The sequence below is a fragment of the Alosa sapidissima genome, chromosome 4 (assembly GCF_018492685.1).
Source record: "Alosa sapidissima isolate fAloSap1 chromosome 4, fAloSap1.pri, whole genome shotgun sequence".
Taxonomy (NCBI): Eukaryota; Metazoa; Chordata; class Actinopteri; order Clupeiformes; family Clupeidae; genus Alosa; species Alosa sapidissima.
In genome coordinates this window covers 4,191,061-4,215,242 of record NC_055960.1, presented here as the reverse complement: position 1 = coordinate 4,215,242, position 24,182 = coordinate 4,191,061, and the positions used below count along the sequence as shown (strand labels likewise).

Genomic DNA, 24,182 nt, shown 5'->3' with positions numbered 1-24,182 from the left:
ACTGTAAAGAGATGTTGAAGGGCACTTCTGAGATTCTAATGCTTCCATTCCTTTATCAGCTGCTGCTGCTGTGCAGAAGACCTTAACCTTTGGACAGACAGACAGCAGACCCCTGTGTTGCCTTGCTGGCTCCTGTCCTACACAACTGCTATCCCAGAGTTCAGTGAGCAGTTGTCTGCTCTCATCAGCAAGGTCGCACAGGAGAATGACCGAGACTCCACTGTCCCTGGAGAGGCCCTAAATTCTGAACCCACTAACCAGGGAGCAGGCCAGTACTCAGGAGATGGCTACTTTGAGATGGGGCCAGACTGCAATGAGGATGGTTCTGCGCTGTCATCCCCCCCTTCTTCTCCATTACAGGCTGAGGAACAGGGGCCTGTGGATAGAGAGGCCAACCAACACATCAGTAAAATGTTGTGGGCACACTGCGTACGGGTGGGAAAAGGCGTGAGTCAACAAGCCTGCTGTCTTGTTCTGACAGAGCGTCTATTGACTGTTTTATGCATCCGCCGTGCTGAGCAGCCAGCCACTGTGACTGAGTTGCTGGAGGGCCTTGAGGTGGAAATGGTTGTGCCATACTCGAATGTGGAAGCGCTGTGGTTCTGTGTCCCCGATACCTGCCTTTCACTCAGGTTGAGCTCTAATGCCACCCGCTGGCACTTCTTTGCAGATAGTGGGGGCTTGAAGGAGGTACACATGCAGATGGGTGCTCTGCTCAAGAGCCTGGCAAAGCTAGAGCAGAATGCGCCCAGCAGGCCGGTGTCTGTGACCCAGCTTCTCTGGCAGCATCTCCACTCCTGGGAATGGGAGGAAAGTGACGGGGCAGTTAAGGTAGGTCATGCCGCTTATCTGCTGGACCCTCATGGCCCGGAGAGCCAACTACGACCCCATGCTGACTTTCTCTCACACTGGTGTCCGTCTAAGTCTGTGGAGACTACTGATGGAGTGGAAGAGGGCTTAGCCTCAGTGCCTTGCATCCTCTTCCTCACACCCCGTCATCTGTGTGTGCTGAAGGTGGACTTCCTGTCTCTGGTAGAGCATGATGGGCCTGAGGGCCAGGGTACACGTCTCTGCTCACGGCTTACCCGGGTGCCCCTGGCCGCAGTGCTGCTGAGTCCCAGACAAGGCTGCCCTGGCCATAACTCGCTAGCGGTGCACCGCTTCCATGACGGACACATTCTGAAGCTTATGGCTGGCTCCCAGCAGCTCACAACAGTCTTCATCCTTCCCCATGACAAATTCCTGTTCTTGAGGCAGTTCAGCCAGTACCGTACTGGTTTGAAGGACATTAAGACCGTGGCTTTCCTCCAGAGCAAGAGCTACTGCCACAGGAGGTCTGGTCATCACTCACCACCCACCAAAGTCCCCCAAAAAGGGTACAGGAGCAGGTGAGCAAAAGGCACTGCTGACAGACAGCTACCTAAATGTAAGATGTACACACAAATTTATCTGCACACCAGATAGCGCCCATTCATAATCTTTTTTCATTGTGTGACATTTCAAGCTTGGGGAGCTATCTGTTGTGCGGATCTCTTTTCCTCTTGTGATACCTTCAAACTGGATCCTGCACCCATCCAACTTTGGCCTGGGATGTGTGTGCCTTACACTTTTACCACACAATTTTTGATGAAATCATCTATTCATTTTGAAATTGAAGTTTAAGTGACATTTTAGAAGACTAGTCATGATGAGACCTGTGTGTATGAGAACTAGATCTTTTCAACATACCTTGCCTTCAAAGTCAAACATGTAACATAATTTGATCACAGTATTGCTCTAGATATTTTACTCACTCTTTTAATTCTTCCTCAGTGGTGTTCAAGGAATACAGAAGCCTCTTCTGACCCTCTCAGTGCACTACCCTTCTGAGGCACTCATACTGAAACTCTCTGAGGAGAATCAGTGTCCACCACACCTGAACCTGTCCCCCTCTCTCCACTACCTCTCCAGTCTGAGGGGAGATGAGCTGGTTGAATTCTTCCATAGCAGTATTGCTGAGGTAACACCTAAAACTAAGTCAACAGCCTCTTTACATCACTCATTTGACTGACAAGTGGTTTAATCTAAATAGTGGGTGGTTAATTAATATGCTTAATTAAATTCTTCTCATATCATGTACTTTGAAAATACTTCAGCTTTCAAGCAAAAATTCAGCAAAAAAAAAGTTTACAAATACCTTTACAATTCTATGCAAAGGTTTTATAATTCGGTCTCTTGTATAAATTTAGTTATTTTATTTCTAGTCCACTGAATCTTCAGTGTTGTAAGTCGTGAATGCTCAAACTTATCCTTTTTATTATCCTTTCATATTGACTATTGATGCAGTTTTATGGCTGTTGAAGCTGACCAGATTTTTTCCATTTAGGTAGAGAATGAGGAGCTAAAGCACATTATTTGGTCCTCCGTGCTGTTCTACAAGTCCCCTGAAATGGAGATGACTGCTTGTATCATGTTATCTACCAAAGCCCTCTATTTCATACTTGATGATACGGCCTCCACTCTAAGTGACCAAGCACGTAAGATACAGTTGTTGTGCATCATACTATACAAAAACAGTTGTTTGTTTGCAGGGATCTAGTATAGTCACTTTTTCAATGCCACTATGTCATGTCAGCATAGGCAGCTATGATTAAAATGTTGATGTGCAAATACTCCTATCTACATTTTCCATAGCTTTTCCTCAAGTCTATCTCACTGTTCATTCATGTGGCGGTTTCTCGTCTCCAGATATATGGAGCTGGCAACCTTCTGAGATTGCAGAAACAGATTTCATCATCTCTTACTGCTTTGCCATGAACCTCAATGATCTGCACAGCATTAATGTGGGCCTATTTGACCAGTACTTCAGAGTGGTGGGTAAGTCACTTGATTAATAGTGCTGTTATATGGACAACTGCACATCATTAGCATCCTCTTTAGAAAGTTTTAATGTAGACCATTAATGCCACTCACAGTTTTACATGGAAAATAGTTTTCTGAAGAAACAAAAAACAGGATTCCCATGGTCATGGAATTGTAAAATCCAATTTTCCAGGTCTGAAGAAATCATGCAATTCAGTAAATCCATTGAAAGTCATGAAATGTAATTTTGTCATACCAAAGACGATAGCATAGGACTATTATCATGTCGCTTCCTTCCTAGATATATAATGGTGGAGAATTATCCAATCTCATTATTTAAAGGCATCCTATGCACGTGTCTACCTTATACATAAAAGCTTTTAAGTCATTTTCATGGGAAACTAAATTGTTATATGGAGAATGAGGCCGCTTCTCAGCCGTACCCTTCACATCTACGGCAATCTCGCTCTCCCCCTACAAGAAGAACCACAAATTGCTTCACAGCAATTGTGCAATAGCCTACTAGTTGCATCTAATAGTGTAATGTTACATTGTCACATCGTCTTCAGAGATTATCAAAACTAATTCACATGTGTGAATTAGTGTGAAGGGCAAGGCTTTGAACCGATTCACGGAACGAAAACGAAAACCAGAAACTTTTGATGTTTTGCTAGGAACAGAAACGAAACCAGAATCTTTAAAAAATTTTATGTTCCGGAACAGAATCGTTTATCTAAAATAATGGTAACCGGTTAATAACGTTATTTTTTTCGTTCTTTTACAAGATTTCTGTGCAATTTAGATAGCCTGGGAAATTTGGCAAATTTGGGATTTGCTCTGCAGGTCCGTCTGGCCAAGAGGTCCATTTCCAATGTCCCTAAAACATGGGCACACAAATACAGTTACTGATTTGGCATGGACGTGTACGTAAACAAGTGCATTTTATGCTACCTTATCAGATCTAATATTGGACCTATATTTTGGTAGACTTTATACCACCCTATAACACCCAAGTGATGGCATCTTACCAAACATAAATTATCACATTCATCTAATATTTCCTAATGATCCTTTAGCTGCCTGCCCCATATGCAAGCCATCAAAAAAAACGTGTCTCTGTAGGCAGCCTAGGCTCCGAGGTCTGTACACAAAATCAATTTTTGCCAACCACTCAACAAGTGTTGCCAACCACTCAAAGGCAAAATAAAGTGTTCCAACCAATAATCGACGAGATGCACGTTTAGGAGAGTTTCAATTGCACGGGAGAGAGAGGGAGGGAGTAGCGAGGTAGCTCTCTGTTTTATTTGATCATCAACAGAAGTGACGTTACCCCACCATACAATAAACCTAAACTGGCTGATAAAATACAAAAAGCTACCCTAAATACAATGCTATCACATCACATCTAATTAATCTAGGGTGACATACCTTGTCAAAAATCACTGAGACTTATTCCCCCCAAATGGTACCGATAGACCAAAATTAGGGGGTCTGGCTCAAGGGCTTATAGACGTCCTGGAGAAACCTAATACTAGCAAATAGCCTACCTTTAAATGAGTCATGCCATGCACTTTGAAATTTAATTTCAATTCAATTTATAAAATTCCCTTTTGTAAACTCTGCAAGGTTTTTTTTCATTGAAAAAATCCATTGGCTCATTTTCAAATGTCATGATTTTGCAACTGCTTTTATTTTGATTTATGGCTCTCTCATTGATTCAGATTGCTATTTGCAGTTTAATGTTAACAGGGTAGGTAGCATAATAAATGAACGCAGTCATCATGCAGAAACCATGTAATTTTCAAGGGAATGATCTACCTTGACAAGCTTTGTACATTCCCTAGTCACATTGACATATCTTATTTCAAAGCCAACAAGAAAACATGGTTTCCTGTAGCATGACTTTAAGAGACCTAATTCCTGCAGAACCAAGGCAACTCAAAAGGAAAACAATGAACTTGCAAAGGGGTATGTCACACAGATACTCCTAAACTGCTCCTAAACATAACTTTGTCGTACAGCCCTTAGTGTGCCAGAAAACTCGTTTGTTAATCTAGTTGGCATGTAACATGCAGTACTCATAGTATGTTAAACTAGACAATTTATTTCAGAATAAAGGTGACCGGTTGTTTATGTAGCAACTATCATGCTTATGTTACTATTATGATACAAGGATACAAGGAAGTTTGTCACAGGCATATAGTTACTGTAAGTAAGAAATGCAGTGAAATTATGGTGAAAAACTCCCTTACCAAGCAAGAAACCTTGGGCAGATCCACGGCTCAAGGGGCTAGGCAATCAAGGACATGGGTAGATAGATGGAGGAGAAATCAAAAATAATAAATAAAAAGTTCTATGGAGATGTGCAAAAGTTGGAGAAAGTCAGATGTGTGTGTGTGTGTGTGTGTGTGTGTGTGTGTTTTGACGTGTGATGAAATAAGAATATAAATAAAAGGTCTGTAGCATAGGGAGAGGGATGTAAAAGTCATGTAGGTGGGTGTGTGTGTGTGTGGGGGGGGTCATGAGTGCTGAGGAGTGAATGAGTGCAAAGTCAGTATAGTGTGAGTTCAGAGTTTGGATGGCCTGGGGATAAAAACTTCTCCTGAGTCTCTCAGTTCTGGCTTTGTGACTACATAGGCATCTTCTTGATTTCAGCGGTAGGAATAATCCATTGTTAGGATGAGAAGAGTCCTTCAGGATCTTTTGGGCTCTTAGGAGTACTTTTCTGGAATAGATATCTTGTAGAGCAGGGAGTTGAGTTCTTATAGTACGTTCAGCTGAGCGCACTACTCTGCAGAGTACTACAATCTCTAACTGTGGAGTTCCCATACCAGGTGATGATGCTACCAGTTAGAACACTCTCAACCGCTGAAGTGTAGAAGGCCTCCATGATGGATGTAGAAACTTTAAATTTCCTTAGCTAACGAAGGAAGTAGAGTCGTTGTCTGGACTTCTTCAGAACATATTGAGTGTTAACAGTCCATGTTAAGTCTTCAGTAATGTGGACACCAAGGTATTTAAAACTTGTGACTCTCTCTACAGGTTGCCCACTGATCATTAGTGGGGTGTAACTGTAGTTCTGCTGCTGCCTTCTGTAATCCACTACCATTTCCTTGGTTTTATTGACATTCAGTGTCAAGCTGTTAGATTGACACCACTGTGCCACCTCATCAAGTCAAGTCAAGTCGGGGCAGGGGGGCAGGTTCGTGTGCAGGGTGGGTTGTGTCCTTGACGATCATTAGTGCTTTGCGGGTGAGGCGGGTGGTGTAAATGTCCTGCAGGGAGGGGAGTGGTGCTCCAATGATCCTCTTAGCTTTGTTAACAATGCGCTGGAGGGTCTTCCTGTTCTGATCTGTGCAGCTTCCGCCCCACACTGTGATGCAGCTGGACACGATGCTCTCGATGATCAACTTGATCCAAGTAGAGCTGTTCATTGTTGTTACTAATCAGGCCCAAGATCACTGTGTCATCTGCAAACTTGATGATGGAGGTATGACTACTGTTGGCTTTGCAGTCATGTGTGTAGATGTTGTACAGCAGTGGACTCAAAACACAGCCTTGGGGAGCACCAGTGCTGATGGTTAATGTGTCAGATGTCAGACCCCCCACTCAAACCACTTGTGAACGGTTGGTGAGAAAGTCAAATATCCAGTGACGCAGGGTGGTGTTCAGTCCTAAGGCCTTCATCTTTGTGACCAAGGTGAGAGGTACTATCGTGTTGAATGCTGAACTAAAGTCAATGAACAGCATCCTCACATAATTCCCATTCCCCTCCTCCAGGTGAGTTAAGGTGGTGTGCATGAGGTTTGAGATGGCATCCTCTGTAGACCTGTTGGCTCTGTAAGCAAATTGGAGGGGGTTGAAGGAGGCAGGGAGGGATGAGCAGATAATGTTTTTCACAAGCTTCTCAAAACACTTCATCACTGTAGACGTCAGGGCTACTGGGCGGTAGTCATTCAGACATGATGGACCTTTTGTTTTTCGGTACTGGAACAATAACAGACTGCTTGAGGCAAGTAGGAACTGTCTCTTGAGCCAATGATGTGTTAAAGATATAAGTGAACACAGGAGCTAACTGAGCAGCGCAGGATTTCAAAACCCTGTTAGAAATTCCATCCGGTCCAGCAGCTTTTCTACAATTAACCCTCCTAAAGGCATTGCTCACATCGACCTCAGAGACACAGAAAGGTGCATCCTCATTTGCTTCACATGCTGCAGCTAGTGCAAGATGGTCTGTGTTTTTCATGTCAAAGCGAGCATAAAAAGCATTAAGTTCATCAGGGAGGGCTTTACTCACATTCATCATAGGAGGGGACTTTCTTTCAAAGCCAGTGATGGTTCGGAGTCCTTTCCACACTCGTGCTGGATCACCCTCCAAGAAATCAGCTTCAACTTTGTCTCTATAGCGCTGCTTAGCATCTTTAATAGCTCTATGTAAACTATAAGATGCTGCTTTGTAATCCGTCATATCCCCTGAAATAAGCCCAGCATTATAAGTGATGGTGCGTGTCTTTTAATACCGTTCTCACTTCTCTATCCACCCATGGCTTCTGGTTAGGGAAGCTTCGGATCTTTACAGTTGGGATGATGGAATCAGTTAGCATATTGATTTAACTCAATGATACTTCCGTAAACTCATTGATGTCAGCAGAGTTCGTCTTGAACATCTCCCAGTCAACGTTGCTAAGGGCGTCCTGTAGCCTGGCTTCCGATTGGTCAGTCCAGCGCTTGACCTCCTTCGTCACTGGGGGGTCCCTCTGACTTCTCTGTTTGTACATAGGCAGTAGGAAAACAGCAGCATGATCTAATTTTCCGAAAGCTGGTAGAGACTTAGCTTTGTAACTGTTCTTGAGCTGTGGAGCAGTGATCCAGTGTGTTGTCACCACGTGTAGGGAAGTGAATGTGTTGAATAAATTCAGGCATGAACCGGTTCAGATGTACTTGATTGAAATCACCGGCCACAATAAGCGCAGCTTCAGGGTGCGTGTGTTGTTGTATATTTAACACTTCTTGCAATTCTGAAACTGCAGCATCTGTGTTGGCTTGTGGAGGGAGGAATGTAGACAGCGTTGAATATTACCGAAGTAAACTCACGGGGCAGGTAGAAGGGTCGACAGACGATCGCTAGATGTTCTAGATGAGGCGAGCAGGACTTTGAGAGAACGGTGACATTTCTAGGATCACACCACTTGCTGTTCGTCATGATGCAAACACCGCCACCTTTCGATTTTCCAGATTCCTCAGTCCTGTCAGAGCGAGCAGCAGAGAAAAACTCCACCGGAGTGATGGCACAGTCCGGTACAAGTTCAGTTAGCCATTTCTCAGTAAAGCATAGAATGTTACAGTCCCTGATGTCTCTTTGAAACTGTATCCTCGCTCTTAGTTCATCCATCTTGTTTACAAGAGACTGGACATTGGCTAGGAGAATGCTAGGCAGTGGAGGCCTATGAGCTCTATTCCTCAATCTGTTATGGGCCCCGGCTCGTTTTCCTCTGTGTTTTTTCCTTCTGCGCTGAGATGCGTCTCCATGGTTCCATGATGCATCTCGGAGAATCTCAGTCGGCCAGGTAGAATCGTCGATTAAAACATCTCGAAACAAAAAAAGGCAATTCATTTCCGATGTTTCTGAGTGTAACGCCATCATACGTAATCAGTGCAGTGGAAAAGTGCAAAAAATTAGGGGTTACCTAATTGCGGAGCAACCAAAAAGGCATCCGAACGCGGCGGTGCCATGGCAACGAACACATGATTATGCTTATGTGTTTTGTGACACCTTTTCTTTTTTTTTTTGTGGTGAAACAGGTCAGTCAGCAGACCACATCATCAGCTGTCTGAGCAGGGACAGCTATGGGACCCACCGTTTCCTGCAGCAGCTCATGACTGTGCTCTCACTGTTGGAGAAGGTGCCCTCTCCTGAGCCTTCTGAGCAGGATTTCTATGCACAATTCGGCAACAAAAGCACAGGTACAGTTAAAGACAATTAAGTTAAAAGGTGCTATGTGGAGTTTTTGTAGTTTAAAACATCCAGAAATTACCTAGAAATAGCAACAGTTTGGATGTTATCAGAAAAATACCTGTGCTCTGTATTGTCCAGATATCCACTGAAGTTGGCATGCAAATCCCAGTGCTGTCCCCAGTTTTCTTGTAACACCACTTGTGCATGTGCTATGTTGCTTCGTTTAAGACAACTTAAAGCCTACAGATATCAACATAGCTCCTTTTAAATCTCGTGTTTATAATTATTGTCAGGGTTCCTGGATAAATTATTCAAAGTCTACTGTCGTAAATGGACTTTTTCAGACTGAAATTTATCTGGGCAGGACAGTTTATTTCTGTATTTCCAATCTTTTACGGCTGTACAGTCATACAGTGTAGTGTTATGGACAGGACTGACTGTGCTGTTTTGTCTTACAGGTAAAATGGAAAACTATGAACTGGTCCACTCCAGTAAGGTTAAATTTGTTTACCCTAGTGAGGAGGAGATAGGTGACCTGACCTTTGTTGTGGCAGAACGGAAAGGTCCACAGGGTTCGCCCCCTCGTTCCTTTCACATTCTACTATACCTATTGGTATTTGAAGTTCAGCTCCAAGGACCCTCACAGCCCCCCCAACCTCTCCTGTTGCCTAAGACGCTTATCTTGACTGCAACTGATATTTTCTTGCTGGAGGAAGACCACATCAGTTACCCACTGCCTCACTTTGCCAAGGAGCCACCACAACGTGAACGATACCGGTTGGCCGATGCACGGCGCATTCGTGACTTGGACCGTGTGCTTATGGGATACCAGACTTACCCCCAGGCACTCACGTTGGTGTTCGATGATGTGCCTGCAGGGCCTGACCTGCTGTGCCACCTCACCATGGACCACTTCTCTGAGCAGCCTGCTGCAGAGGGAGCAGTACGGACAACGATTGCTGTAGGACCAGATGATGGAGAGGTGCAGTGGTGTGTGTTTGTGCCAGCGCCAGACAGCCGAGAGAGGCTGATCTCGTTGCTGGCTCGCCAGTGGGAGGCACTGTGCAGCAGAGAGCTGCCAGTGGAACTGACTGGCTGAGCTGGTAGCTGATTGCTACAGAACTGTTACTGCAGAACATTGAGGGATCCAAGTGCAAAGTGGACTGTGTTGGAGATGCTGTACCCAAGTACCCTAAAAAATAACTTTTTTAAGCAGATGCGTGTTCTTAAAAACATACAGTTGTTTATTAACTTGAGCAGATTCCACAGATATCAGTGTCCTACCCTTTCTCAAGCATCCCCATCACCACACCTGTACAAAAGACTATTTTCACTCTCACCTCTTTCCTTGATGCCATTTGTATCACAAAAGATCGGAATTTGCACAGAGTCCACCAGGGTCAATTTTTGTCGTTGTTGTCTTTGGCTTCTTGCACAGCTTAATTTTCTTCTTCTCTGCTTTCTGGTTAAGCAAAGCATCAGAATCAGTATAATATAGTAATGATGCTAAGATGTGTGTGTGTGTGTGCGTGCGCGTGTGTGTGTGTGTGTATGCATGAGAGAGGGATGGAAATTTCTATAAATCAGTATTATATTTTATTCCAAAGTGAATTTTTGGACATAAGCAATGGTTTATGTAAGTTCTAATGAAGTATTGTGTATGATATATAATTTGAAGTGTTTTATTAGTTCTGGTATTATAAATGCAGACACTGTACATCTGTACAGTTTTTTTTTTTTTATATAGTTATGTTTTAATCTCCTCAGTGGTTTACAAAAACAATGCGTCTTATTTTCCAGGGCTGTGATGGTGGACACATTCCCCATTTACTTTAGGAATTTTTAATTATGCACTTTAAACTGTATATAACTTAACCATCACAGAAAAAAATGTGACATCCCTCTTCCTATACATAGTTCATTTGTTTATGAGCATTCACCTTTGTTTCCATTGCTTTTCTATATTTTGTCATAAGCTAAAGGGATTGTCACACTGTCCTTACACATACTTTTTGCTGTCCCTGTTTTATACCTAAAAATATGTGAATAAATGTGTTGAAGGAAAACCACTTGACATTTTTATTTCCTACAATAAACTTTTAAGGATCATTCTGACATGTTTTGATCTGGGGCCCTATTGTTAGATGACTATAAGTACTTTTATTTAGGACAAAAACGGTGAAGATCCATTCATTAAACTAGCTAGCCTGCCAATACCGGCAATGAATTCATAAGGCAAAAAAAAAAAAAAAAAAGGTTTGGTTCCTGTTGGTTGTCAGTTGAGGCCATGGGTCGGTAGGGAATTTTTTTTTATTTATTTAAAAAAATTTTTTTTATTATTTATTTATTTTTTTCCCCAGTGGCAGTAAGGGATAGGTAGAAAATCAGTCCCTCCAGGATTTCACGAGGTTTTTTGAGACTGTTTCGACCTAAAATGCCTGGATGGAAGTTGCGGTGTTTTTAGCTGTTTCTTGTGGAGAAATTGCGGGAGGAAGTGAAAATTGCAAAAATAGTTGCGTTTTTTTTTTTTTTTTTTTTTTTTTTTTTTTTTTTTTTTTTTTAGGGCAAATTAAGGTTAGTAAGACCAAAATCACACTGATAATCTTGATGCTTATTAAAAAAGGATAATCAAAGGTAAACAGTAAGGATTACAGAAAATCAAAGTAGGCCTACTTTATTTGTGAAAATGCTTTGACTGAGGTAATTCACAAAGCAGTATAACCTTTCATAGAACTGTCCAAAAAAGAGTCACCTAAAGAGATGGCATCACGTTATATGTTTCAATACATTCATATATTTTGTAATTCATATTAAGTTCATATCTTTTTAATAATTCATAGTCTGTGGCCTGCATAATTACTAATAGCCAAGTAAGTATCTAGTAATTTCATATTGATGTAAACTATTTGACTACACTTCTGTTTAATGTCATTACATTGGTGGTGTACGTCTAATTGACTGCCTGCCCCTTTAAGGACGTGAGAGTAGCCTAATTACATTTCTGAGTGGATTGGAAGGCTTGCATCTCACTGTTCGGCTACGAGTGTAAATCACTTTTTGCATAGTGCATTACGATATGTGGATGCAATTGGGAATGTCTTCTATGTCATTAGTTAAAATAAATGTAAAAAAAAAAACACTCGAATGAAATCATTCTTGGATCATAGAAGAGGTACTGTAAATGTCTTGCAATTTTATTAATTTCTATGATTTTGGTAGCACTACTCAAACTAAGCCCACAAGCTAGCAAACATGACATAAGCTAAAAGGACATATCCAGGTAAACGTTTGCCAATGGGTTGCATAGCCTACTCAAATGTCAGTAAACTAAGGCCTTAATTAACTTACTTTCATAGCCTAGGTAGGTTAGCAACACCAGGTTGAGAGATGCAAGTAAGCAGATCATTAACGTTAGCCTTCTATTTATTGTCATCAAAACTGCAGAGGAACGAGCACACGTTAGGGCAGTCTTTGGTGTCATATGCAGAAGGCGCAGAAGTAAGTGTGCCATCTGGCTCAATATTCTGCGCGAGGGACTGTTGTGGTAGGTGAAATTTCACGGTGAAACTACGATGATTGGTCAAATTTGCGAAAAAGTTGCGGTGTTTGGACAAAATTGCGAGTGCCTTGATAAGTGACGAAAACAATCGTCTTCGTGAACAGCTGTGCATACATCCCTATACATAACGCAAGGGGTAATTAATGTAATTATAGTTCGCCTTTTATTTGTGGATTTATTTAATGTAGCCTAGACTATTTAGTGTTATTTCTTCCCCAAGCTCATAAAATAAATTTGGGTCGCACATAAATTGACAGGGTCGGTCGGAAACCGGAACCCAAGAATTTTTTTTTTATGCCTAAGGCAGCAGATGGCTAACATCATAGTTGACTGCTTTTTTCGCCGCTGACGAGGCACAGCATGTCATTACAAGTGTGCGTTACCACTCCTATGTATCTTGCTAATGCTCCGTCCTTGTCCTAGTCCTTGCTCAAATAACTTGAGCCACTTAGGGCTCTGTCTTGGCTATCTAAAACTCAGCACAAAGCGATTGGGTCATTCCACGTCAATTCAACCAGGGCCCACGCACTTAGGTCTCAAAAAATTCTGAAAACATTACCAGGTGTACCTATGTTATCCAGGAGACACTGTAAAATTACTTTTATGTAAGATCAATACTTTCCAAGATAGAGCCAGTTTTATGGGGGGAAGGGGGGTGTCGATTTTGTTCGGCCTCTTTTTTGTCAAAGTTCACAAGCCCATAGTGCAAGAACTAAACTAAATGTAGGAGGCTCAAATTTTGCATGCTGGTATAAATAGGCATGGTATATAGCGAAATCGTCACGTTTGGTCTGTAGGCCTATTATCCTTCATGGTGATCAATTCAAGAAATGTTTTTATTTTTTGCATTCGGTCTGGTATAGAACAAGTTACACTGGAGAAATTCTCGAGATATTCACAGATAACTGTGTCCGGCCTACCTCTTTTTTGAGGGCCCAATGCAGCAGGTGGGCAACAGATCAAAGTGTCCTGGAAATCGTTGACTAACATTCATTAAAGGAAGAAAAAAAAATCCGAAAAAAAAAAACTGACTAAACCTATATGACCGCCACTTTGTTAGCGCGCCGGTCATAATAGTACAAGTCAAAGAGCAACTTCTTTTCAATGCCTGACATTCAAAGCCCCTTTGCTGACTCCCACATTCTCCAACCATCTCAGCGTCCTCCACACTGGAGCTCCACACTGTACAAGTGTACCAAGTTACATCCTTTTATGGAAAAAATGACCTAATTAGCATATCACAATGTACAATAAGTTCAGTATAACTGCCATAAGTACATTTTACTGGCCTTTTGGCCTTTGACCTAGATGCACAAATGATGCCAATTCCACCACTTGGATTTCCAAAAATGATTTCTGTTGCAATTAGTTTTAGTTTAGATCCAAAATCTTCCTGTACAAAAATGCTCTGTGTAAACTTTACCAGAACATTGGCACATGGGCACAGCTTCCTTCACCATTTTTAATGACTTGCGCCGTCGCTGTAGCTTTGTTTGGTTGTACTTTAATCGGCAGGTCTTTGTCCCATTGCTCCTGAGTGTGGCTTCTATGCCAGTCCCATCATCTAGCCTTTCATGCTCTGGGGGTAATTTACCTATCTCCTTAAAGTCAAGAAGATCTGCTCTGCCTCTGCCTCTGCCTTGTCCATTAATTCTGTATATTGGGACACCTCGATTTATTAACAAAACATAAGTCAGAAGAGTAGAAACATTTTAGCTTTACTGCTTGGCCCCGAGTAAGAGAAGGCAGAAACACAATGGTGCATTCACATCTGCTTGGTCCCCAGTAAAAAGGTGATAAAAATAACTAAAGGTAGAAAAACAATGATATCATGCAGTAATCTGCTTGGCACCTACTAAAGGTGTTGAACTATGTGTAAGGCAAAGACACAATGGATGACAAATCAACTTTGCATGAAGAGTCCCTATAAATATACTACATTTAAAAAATATTTACTATATGGTTCTAGGGCTGCCACAGACTGCAATTATGACATTTATTTAAGTGAAATAATGTATCTATGTATGTAGCTTTGCTTGGCTCCTAGTAAAGGTGTTGAATAATAAGTTGAGGTATAAGTAAAGGATTGGGGGTGTTGTACAAAGTTTTATGGTCATGAGATGGTTTAGATGGTGACAATTATTGACAACTATACCCTTACAACTGATAAAACATATATAATATCACTAAATCAGTGATTTATTACATTGGTGGGAAGTTAATGTAATCATTTTTTAACCTTCCTACCAACGTAATAACTTCCTGCAAACGTTGGTGGGAAATTGGGTTATTACGTTGGTGGGAAATTATTACGTTGGCAGGATTATTACGTTTAAAACGTGCTGATTTTGTGCCAATTTGTATTACGTTGGTGGTTTATTACATTGGTGGGAAGTTATTGCGTTGGTGGGTGTTACAGTGCTTTGAGTGGTTAGTTAAAGATCATATTACATCCTCCCTGTCTTCTACATTAGATCCACTCCAGTTTGCTTATAGGCCAAACAGGTCCACAGACAATGCAATAGCATTTGGAGCTTGTGGAGTTTGACATAAGAGTGTTTCCAAGGTGTTTAGCTGCTAGCCCTTTCCTAGGTTGGATCGTATGGTAGCCTATCTAACACTGGACCTCATCTGAGGCTACTTCAAGATATTATTCCAAAGGGGACAGATAGGCTACTGCACTTAAAACTTTAAACGATTGAACGAACCTTCCCGGACTTTGTAATTGCCCAGTGACTGCATTGGGTGAACGAAGCCGAAGTTGAAACTTAGGCTCCATGGCACATCGGGCTCGCCCTTCTATGAATTGAAAAAGACTACAAGCTGCCCCACCAAGTTTGCGATAAAGTAAGCAAGAAAAGTTTTTTTTAAGTCAGGATATGGCGAGTCAATGGCATTTCTTCGTCCAAAGTTACAGACCAGTTTCCATAGTGCACATCTTATCAATAGTTTGAATGTCGTGTGTGTTTCTGCTCATTGACAAAATAGCGTTCAGTATGATTCATGCCCAATTAATTTCCCCTGTTAAAGTGTTCGCCTTTGTTTCACTAGTTTGGTTTCATTTTGTATGAGATTTTGTGATTTAGGCTAGCCTATGATAAACGGCTTATGGCCAATATGTAACTCAGCTAGGCCTGATGTTAGTTTCCTCAGCCATGTCAGCTAGCCTCAGACTCATCTGCTATGGCTGCTAGTGCTAGTGCAGAGTAGCTTACCATGCCAGTGACGTAGCCGATTGTTGAAATCCAACATGGCGGCGCCCGTGTAACAACAACAACACTTTCAACGTACAATTTTATCCCTTTTAATAAATTCAGCCATTTTAATCATTGTACCAATGAGAAGAAATAAAATACATCTGTTATATCACCTTTACTTCAAATTCCAGTTCAGTTCATGCACCTGGCAGAGTTCTAAGCCATCTGGTAGCTACCTAATGGCCTGGGCTGGGCTGTCTGTGTCTCTGAAGGTGTGTGCATGTAACTTTTGACCCGTATGTCCGATTTTCATAAATGAGGTACCGTTGGAATCCTTGGATGAAGCCGAGTTCCATGCTCATGATCAAACCCACTCTTGCAGTTCCTCGGAAACGCAATTCTAATACTTCTCTACAGTAAACCACCTTCTGAAAACAACTGTATCCTACTGTCTACACTGCACTATATCTTTTGTCCTGTCTGTGCACCAACTACTTTTTATATCACATTGCACTTTTCTGCTTTTTTGCACTTCTGGTTAGACACAAACTACATTTCGTTGTCTCTGTACTTGTACTCAACAATGACAAAGTTAAATCTAATCTAATCTAATCTATGTACGGATGCTCTTCATCGACTACAGCTCCGCTTTTAACACCATAGTTCCATCCAGGCTGATCAGTTCCATCCAGGCTGATCAGTTCCTCTCTCTGCACTCCTCCACTCTAACATTCAGCACTGGTGCATCGCAGGGATGTGTGTTAAGCTCCCTGCTGTACTTGTTGTACACTCATGACTGTATGGCAACTCATACCTCAAACACCATCATTAAGTTTGCTGATGACACCACCATAATAGGCTAACCACTCGGTGAGTTGCACAGTTTTGAAAATGAACGTTAATGGTTGTTTTAGGACATGTTTGTGCATGCCTGTAGGCAGCCACTCTGAAGTAGTCAAAGGCGATTCAAAACGAGTCAGAAAAGTCGAGACAGGACCAATCGTCAAAATTTCGGTGTCCACCACTCTAGTTCATCCAAAATAAACCAGAAAAGGGACTCAAAGTGCTAAATACCGGATATCCTTTAAACAATTGATTTTTACCTTTCTCCAGTTCATCCAGCCTTTCTATGAGTCATGGGATACCATGTCAAATCAGCCTAGAAAATCGCCACGTTTCATTTTCTGTTGGTCTTATTACACTTTCTAACTTGAGAGGAGACAAGTTTTAAATAGGAAAATTACTGGAAATCTTAGTCACTTTTAAACGTGATGCTAGCAGGCGAGATGCTAATGGTCTAATCCAATTCAATGATCTATGCTAGGCTGGAGCTAGAAGTGGTATCGCCAGACTCAAGAGAACGGCTGGATGAACTGGAGAAAGGTAAAAATCAACTTTTTAACTTAAGGAGAGGTGGAAAATGAGTGTAATTCCCAAATTGGTGAAATATCCCTTTAATGTCTTTTGCAATTTCAATGTTCACAAATTACTGTCAGTGGTTCTCCAAGACATTTAGTGATGTACTGTTAACTGTTCTTAAATTATTGTGCTGTTTCTGTCCCAGAAGCTCAAAATACAGCAGCTAATAGGAACAATGAGTGTTCATCTGTCTTACATGCCTGAATACTTTCAAAATAATTTTCTGATGCTATATTAACTGCCTTAACATTTAAGGCAACCTGGTGTTGCCTTAAATGTTAAGTTTATAAATGCCTTGTTTCTGCTTCATTGTCTTAAACATAAAAATCATGACGAAGGTGTGTAAGCTTACAAACAGATTTTGCGCAAATGTTTATTTAACACTGAATTTCAAAGATACCAAACTCTTTTCTGTCATTGGGAAGATGAAGGAACAAATGCTAAGCTTTGTTACCTCTAACCTTATCACTTCCTGTTTTTTTGTCTGCGCTTGAAAATCTGTGGTTTCAGTGTCACGGGGCTATTACTTTGCACATAGCAGTCTCAAAGATTGTCTGCAAAAGAAATTGGATATTTGCCTGACACAATTACCCATTTCTAAAATAGAAATTAACACTTTTCCCCCCTCTTTCATTAACTGTTGTTCTAGGTGATTTACAAAATGGTTAAATGAAAATGAACCAACTTGCTAAATTGATACAACAATTGATGGCAATAAGGGGAAGTATGCTCTGACCAACATTGTCCAGACCGAAAAGTTCCACAGATTTAGCCTCATCAGCAGAACATGGTGTGTCCTTTCCTGATTTTTCCTGTAAAGGCAACTCTGCGATCCATCACTGGCTGTACTCATTACAAAAGCAAAACAGCATATATTCACAGTGGTCAGCAGGAATCCTGGTCATGGGATCTGTGGCTTTACTTTGTCTTCAAGCAGAGAAGAACTCATTAGTTGAGTTTATGACTCTCATCTGAAAAAAGCAAGTCAGTAAGTAAGTAAGTAATAAAATAACTTAAAAATTAGTGAATGTTGTTTTGCTTCACTTCCTGTTCATACACGATTCAATTACACTCATGCAATAAAAGATTCATAGGAGTTGAAAGTTTGATGAGTGGTTAGCCTACAGAACCATAACTAAATGGAAAGGACATATATTGTATGTAAAGTACTTATTATTTCAAATGAGCTCAACAAAATGCTTACACGCATGTAGTTGAGTATGTGGTGCTAATTGCCTATTTATTTTTTCTTAAATTGTGCTGAATATCAAAATCCAGTCAGCTGATCAACCAGGATATCCTCTCCAATCATGGAGGTGTTTCTAAAGAGGAAATCCGTTGACTTTCCTGTCAGGAAAACATGTTATTTCTCACAGTCATTCTCTCCCTTAACACTTGTGTGGTGAGTTCTACCACACGTCTCAGTGTAGTGACATTAAGTCTGTTAGCCATAAAAACAAATGAAATGAAATGAAGACTGAAGACTCATTTTGGAGAATTTGGATGATTTTAGTAGCTTTGTAGGGAAAAGTGAGGGAGATCTTATAGAAACTCCTATCAGAATTAGACAAGCTCTTAGCTTTCCAAAAATGCTTTATCTACTTATTTTAGGAATATTGGTGCCATGCAGTTTCCAGCAAGAGGTAATATTTTGAATATCTGCCATATCTGGTGTTCCACTGTGTTAGCTCTTGAATTTAACTGGTATGGGGTCTTATTTCACACACGTTTTCTAGATTAATTGAAGATTTCTTCATTTTTTCTAAGTTAATATCTATACTCATATTTTCACTGTCGACTGTCTCACTCTTCTAATGTCATAATTTAAAAATGGAGGACAACAGAAAGTGATAAATGAACTTGTGGTTCGCCAATCTTGCCTTATTTAGGTTGTTTTGATAATTAATTGCTCTTTTGAACTGCATTTCAGACCCATAGCCGCTGTGATGAACACAGCATTATCCAGTATTCCACTCCCTGCACTGCCTGTGCTGCGGCCTCTACAGTCACATGTCCCAGGGGCTTCAGGAAGATCACCACAAACACAGGGAATGCGAACTGCAGGTATTGCGGTATTATTTAAACAATGCGAAGTTGATCCCCTTAAAACAAAGTACATGGTTATGGGTTAGTAGTAGAAAGACAGATTGGTCATTATAAGAGTCAATACCTCAATGACGAGAAACTGGTGATTGGTTGCCTCTTTGGAGTTCTTTATTCCTGCTATTTTTGTATAACTGGACTCTCTGTGGCCGTTATCCATGCCGGTGATTAGAAATATGTCTGTAGAACAGGACCCATAATAGATCTGGTAAAAAAGGTTTAATCACCACTCCACATCGATGCTTGCTACTGAGCTATTTCTTGATACCAACTAGAGTGTTGTATTCTATACTATATTCTATAATCTATACTTTTATAAGCAAAAGCCAAGAGACATAGATAACGCTGCTTTCAACAGTTTACTCTATCCTTTACTTCACACACACACACTCCTCCTCACCGTGCACTGCACTCGCATGCCCTCAGTAGTCCAGTAACAGGAGTCAGGACATATCATTCCCTCTTCCTTAACATTGTAAAAAAATAACCCTCAATCAATAAGGATGGTATGAAACCTAAAATTAAACGTTACACGAAATTAGGTGATTTTGGTCAGTTCACATAACAGAAGAGTATGAGTATTTTTTTCAAGTTACGCAGTTCATCCTGTTTCGTTTACATATTTCAAAGATGTGGGTTCCTGACTCTGAGGTTGTGTCTAGGGCTTGGGTCTTGCACAACAATTCTCAGGCACAGTGAATCCATCATGTGTCTTTGTTCAAGCAGTAGTTTTTGGATCTTCAAAATGTGTTTAAAGATTTATCTGTTTACCTTGTCTCTAGCTAATTAATTGTTCCTTACAGAGACATGATTTGTACAGTATATGCTTATGACTATTGTTTTATTCTCTTAATTATGTTTAGTCTATTAATAATTGGTATTTTTTGAAATGTAGGCCATATGGCTACTATAAACTGTACATTTTAATGTTAAAGGGAAACTTGGCAGGATTTCCCCCTCTGCTGGAGAAATTGTGCATTATGCTATTTCAAACTGTGAAATAGCATACCAAATACCATTTCTTGGAGCATTGTTTTGACCATTTTAATTGGCATTTATTAATATTATAAGCATTGTTACAGCTCGTCGCTCCAAAGTACCCGAAAGTCGTATTTGTTTCAAAATTGCAAGTGGCTACTGCCTGTATCTGAATCTAGCAAGGATCTTCATGGCCCACTGTTGCAATTCCTTTGCCTGTGTTTTGCAGAAAGCAGGTAGTCCAGTGGTCAAAATGACACTCTAAGTGTGGCTATAACGAGTGAATTTTATCGAGGGAGTGAGCAAACGTAAGAAATGTAACGCAAAATTGACATGTGGGCCGAATCTCATTACAAATATAAATTAACCAAGGGGCTGCAATAAACTGTCTTACGGGACGGATTTGGTTTGTGGGCACGAGTTTAAATTCAAGTTAAGGAGTTAAATCGGATGTAAAACTTAGGGCTGTCAATCGATTAAAAAATTTAATCTAATTAATTACATACTCTGTGATTGATTAATCTGAATTAATCGCATGCATCCATTTTTGCTATGAACATATCTTAAAAACAAGTTTGGCAGATGAGTGAATCAATGAACAACAGCCAAACCAACATTATAGACTTTAAAGGAACACGTCACCCAATGTCAGTAGTAATATATGTTCTTACCTTAACTTTCACGAGTTGAGTCATACCTCTCCCGTGTCGGTAGGTGCACTCAAACGCTCTGGTGTGCGGCGCGAATGTGTTAGCATGTTGCTATGCTAACGGGCTCAGACGTAGCCATAGAGGGAGGAAGATAGCAGTAATCAAAAACATCCACATTTTCCCTACTTAAATACAGTTGCACGAGTAGTTGATAAAAATGTGTAAGGTCACACAACATGAAACGTGGCGATTTTCCAAGCAAATAAACAGGAGAACTACAATGTGTGGCGCAATAGCACTTGGGAGTACTTCGACCTAGCGTAGTAATATTAACTAGAAAAGCATTTCCTGAAGGAAATACAGTGCATGAAAATGCAAAAAATATTATGTAAAATATCATACAGAGTAAAAACAAATAATGCAGATATAGTTGCAATAGTGTTGCTAGGGTACATATGTTGGTTGTTATGCCAAATTAAGTGGTTGCTATGCTGGTTGCTTGGGTAATCCTGTTGGTTTCTATGGTGGTTGCTAGGTTGACAATGTGGTGGTTGCTAGGCTATTTTACATGGTTGCTAGGCTGTTGCTAGGGTACTTGAGGTGGTTGCTATGCTGTTGCTAGGTTAGTTGTGGTGGTTCCTATGCTGGTTGCTAGGTTAAACTCATTGGTTGCTAGGTTGTAACTGTAGAAGTGGTTGCTAGGCTGTTGCTGGGGTATTTGACATGGTTGCTAGGCTGTTGCTAGGGTATTTGAGGTGCTAGGCTGTTGCTAGGGTATTTGAGGTGGTTACTAGGTTGTTGCTAGGTACTTGAGGTGGTTGCTAGGCTGTTGCTAGGGTAGTTATGGTGGATGCTATGCTTTTGCTAGGGTACTTGAGGTGGTTGCTAAGCTGTTGCTAGGTTAGTTGTGGTGGTTGCTATGCTGGTTGCTAGGTTAAACCCATTGGTTGTTAGGTTGTAACTGTGGTAATGGTTGCTAGGCTGTTGCTAGGGTACTTGAGGTGGTTGCTAGGCTGTCGCTAGGGTATTTGACATGGTTGCTAGGCTGTTGATAGGGTACTTGAGGTGGTTGCTTTATTGGTTGCTAGGTAGATGAGGTTTAATATAGTTGGAATGACTGAACAGTTAAATAGGTGGATAGTTTAAATGGTTAAATTATTTGCTAGGTAGATGAGGTTTAATATAGTTGGAATGACTGAACTAGGTAGATGAGGTTTAATATAGTTGGAATGACTGAACAGTTAAATAGGTGGATGGTTTAGATGATTAAATGATTTGCTAGGTAAATGAGGTTTAATATAGTTGGAATGACTGAACAGTTAAATAGGTGGATGGTTTAAATGGTTAAATGATTTGCTAGGTAAATGAGGTTTAATATAGTTGGAATGACTGAACAGTTAAATAGGTGGATAGTTTAAATGGTTAAATTATGTTGTGGACAGAGGAAACAGTTGAAGATGTGTAGTCTTATTAAAGGTGCGATTTGTAGAATTGTTACCGAACGTTCTGTAGGCCAAAATCAAAACACTGGTGAACGTTCTCAAGACTACCAGACTTGAGCCTCTTCTGGGTTGCCAGATGTAATGAAGACTTAGCTAACGTTAGTTGACCTGCAGCTGCTTTAACGTTTCTCCAACCATGACCCAGCTACACATTACGGAAACAGTGAAAACAAAAAATACCTCTCTAACCAACGTAACATATTTAGCTGAAGTTAGCGATACAGATGAAGTTTAGCCTAACCTGTTGTGGAGAAATATGGCCAGCTCTGCGTCAGACTTGATATTCTTTGTTTGACGAAGACGTCACCATCTCAGGAAGCTCCTCCGATGTCCACTTAATTTGTTTCTTGTTTTAATTTTGGAAATTTGCCTGCCTCTCGTAGGCGTTCATGACTACAACTGACAGCTGTTGACAGTTGGCCTTTGCTAATTTGGCAACCCAAATAGGAGGACGCGCTAGCCCATTATTAATACGCTATTCTAGAATTAATCATTCAAAACATAAACGAAAACTCCAAGAGATTCCGCCCCGTAACTCATTTTTTTTCATGGGTTTTACGGGGTTATACTTGTTAAGAGTTATGTTGTCAAATAAGCCATTACTTCAATTCATCGTGTTTCCTTACTCTCTGACAACATATGGTGATCATTTTTGGAATGGTTACAGTTTATTTTCCATTATTATACGGCTCTTCACAATGCAAGTAGAATGCTCCATTGACTTGAATGGGATTTCCGAAAGTTCTAGCGGTCATTATTTCTTGGGAAAGGACCTCTGAAAACAAGAATGACCGCTGTCAATGGCAACGGAGTTTGTGCTTGGAACTTCATTCAAAAGTGAAAGCAGACGGTTGATCAGCTGTGTTCTAAAGAATGTTTTATTCAAGTTCAGCGTGTGTTGCGAACTATTTGTTTCTCAGCAAAAGCCACGACGAAACGGTAACAAATAAGTGTAAAGGGTCATATCATGGAGTTTATTTTTTTCGTTTTGGCAAGTAGCCGCATAATAAGCGGGATAATTGTTTCAGGGCGAAACAAGACCCCTCCGCTGGCGTGTCGGGGTCCGGTTCGCCCTGTCGGGACTTATTTTCCCCATAATGACCGGCGTTCTATACATTATCCCTTACTTATTTCCTACATACTGGACCTTTTAAAGGTGCGATTTGTGGGATTGTTACCGAACGTTCTGTAGGCCAAAATCAAAACACTGGTGAACGTTCTCAAGACTACCAGACGCGAGCCTCTTCTGGGTTGCCAGATGTAATGAAGACTTAGCTAACGTTAGTTGACCTGCAGCTGCTTTAACGTTTCTCCAACCATGACCCAGCTACACATTACGGAAACAGTGAAAACAAAAAATACCTCTCTAACCAACGTAACTTATTTAGCTGAAGTTAGCGATGCAGATAAAGTTTAGCCTAGGCTACCTGTTGTGGAGAAATATGGCCAGCTCTGCGTCAGACTTGATATTCTTCGTTTGACGAAGACGTCACCATCTCGGGAAGCTCCTCCGATGTCCACTTAATTTGTTTCTTGTTTTAAATTTGGAAATTCCCCTGCCTCTCGTAGGCGTTCATGACTACAACTGACAGCTGTTGACAGTTGGCCTTTGCTAATTTGGCAACCCAAATAGGAGGACGCGCTAGCCCATTATTAATACGCTATTCTAGAATTAATCGTTCAAAACATAAACGAAAATTCCAAGAGATTCCGCCCCGTAACTCATTTTTTTTCATGGGTTTTACGGGGTTATACTTGTTAAGAGTTATGTTGTCAAATAAGCCATTACTTCAATTCATCGTGTTTCCTTACTCTCTGACAACATATGGTGATCATTTTTGGAATGGTTACAGTTTATTTTCCATTATTTCCTACATACTGGACCATTAAGAGAATGAGACTGTATGCTTAAAGCCTGAGAAACTGACAGTTGATGCAGGTGGCCGGAACACCTGGCCTAATTCTAATTGCTTAAGT

General features: G+C 40.9%; 2 protein-coding genes across 4 annotated transcripts in view; both read left to right on the top strand.

Annotated features, from left to right (window-relative positions):
• Positions 1-10,863, top strand: part of nisch (nischarin) — a 31,534-nt gene extending 20,671 nt beyond the window's left edge. The window contains exons 16-21 of the mRNA XM_042089265.1: positions 60-1,388; positions 1,813-1,999; positions 2,366-2,516; positions 2,728-2,856; positions 8,644-8,805; positions 9,256-10,863. Coding sequence (XP_041945199.1) covers positions 60-1,388; positions 1,813-1,999; positions 2,366-2,516; positions 2,728-2,856; positions 8,644-8,805; positions 9,256-9,896 — 2,599 coding nt within the window. The 3' untranslated portion in view covers positions 9,897-10,863. The remainder of the gene's footprint in view (positions 1-59; positions 1,389-1,812; positions 2,000-2,365; positions 2,517-2,727; positions 2,857-8,643; positions 8,806-9,255) is intronic.
• A 7,467-nt stretch (positions 10,864-18,330) lies between these two features.
• stab1 (stabilin 1) overlaps positions 18,331-24,182 on the top strand; it is a 130,631-nt gene continuing 124,779 nt past the window's right edge. For 2 of the 3 annotated variants that reach the window (XM_042089264.1, XM_042089263.1), the window contains exons 1-2: positions 18,338-18,615; positions 18,903-19,036. In XM_042089264.1, the coding sequence (XP_041945198.1) occupies positions 18,562-18,615; positions 18,903-19,036 (188 nt within the window). In that variant the 5' untranslated portion in view covers positions 18,338-18,561. Of the gene's footprint in view, positions 18,616-18,902; positions 19,037-24,182 lie in introns of all 3 variants that reach the window. The other variant, XR_006031212.1, reaches the window with a different exon arrangement.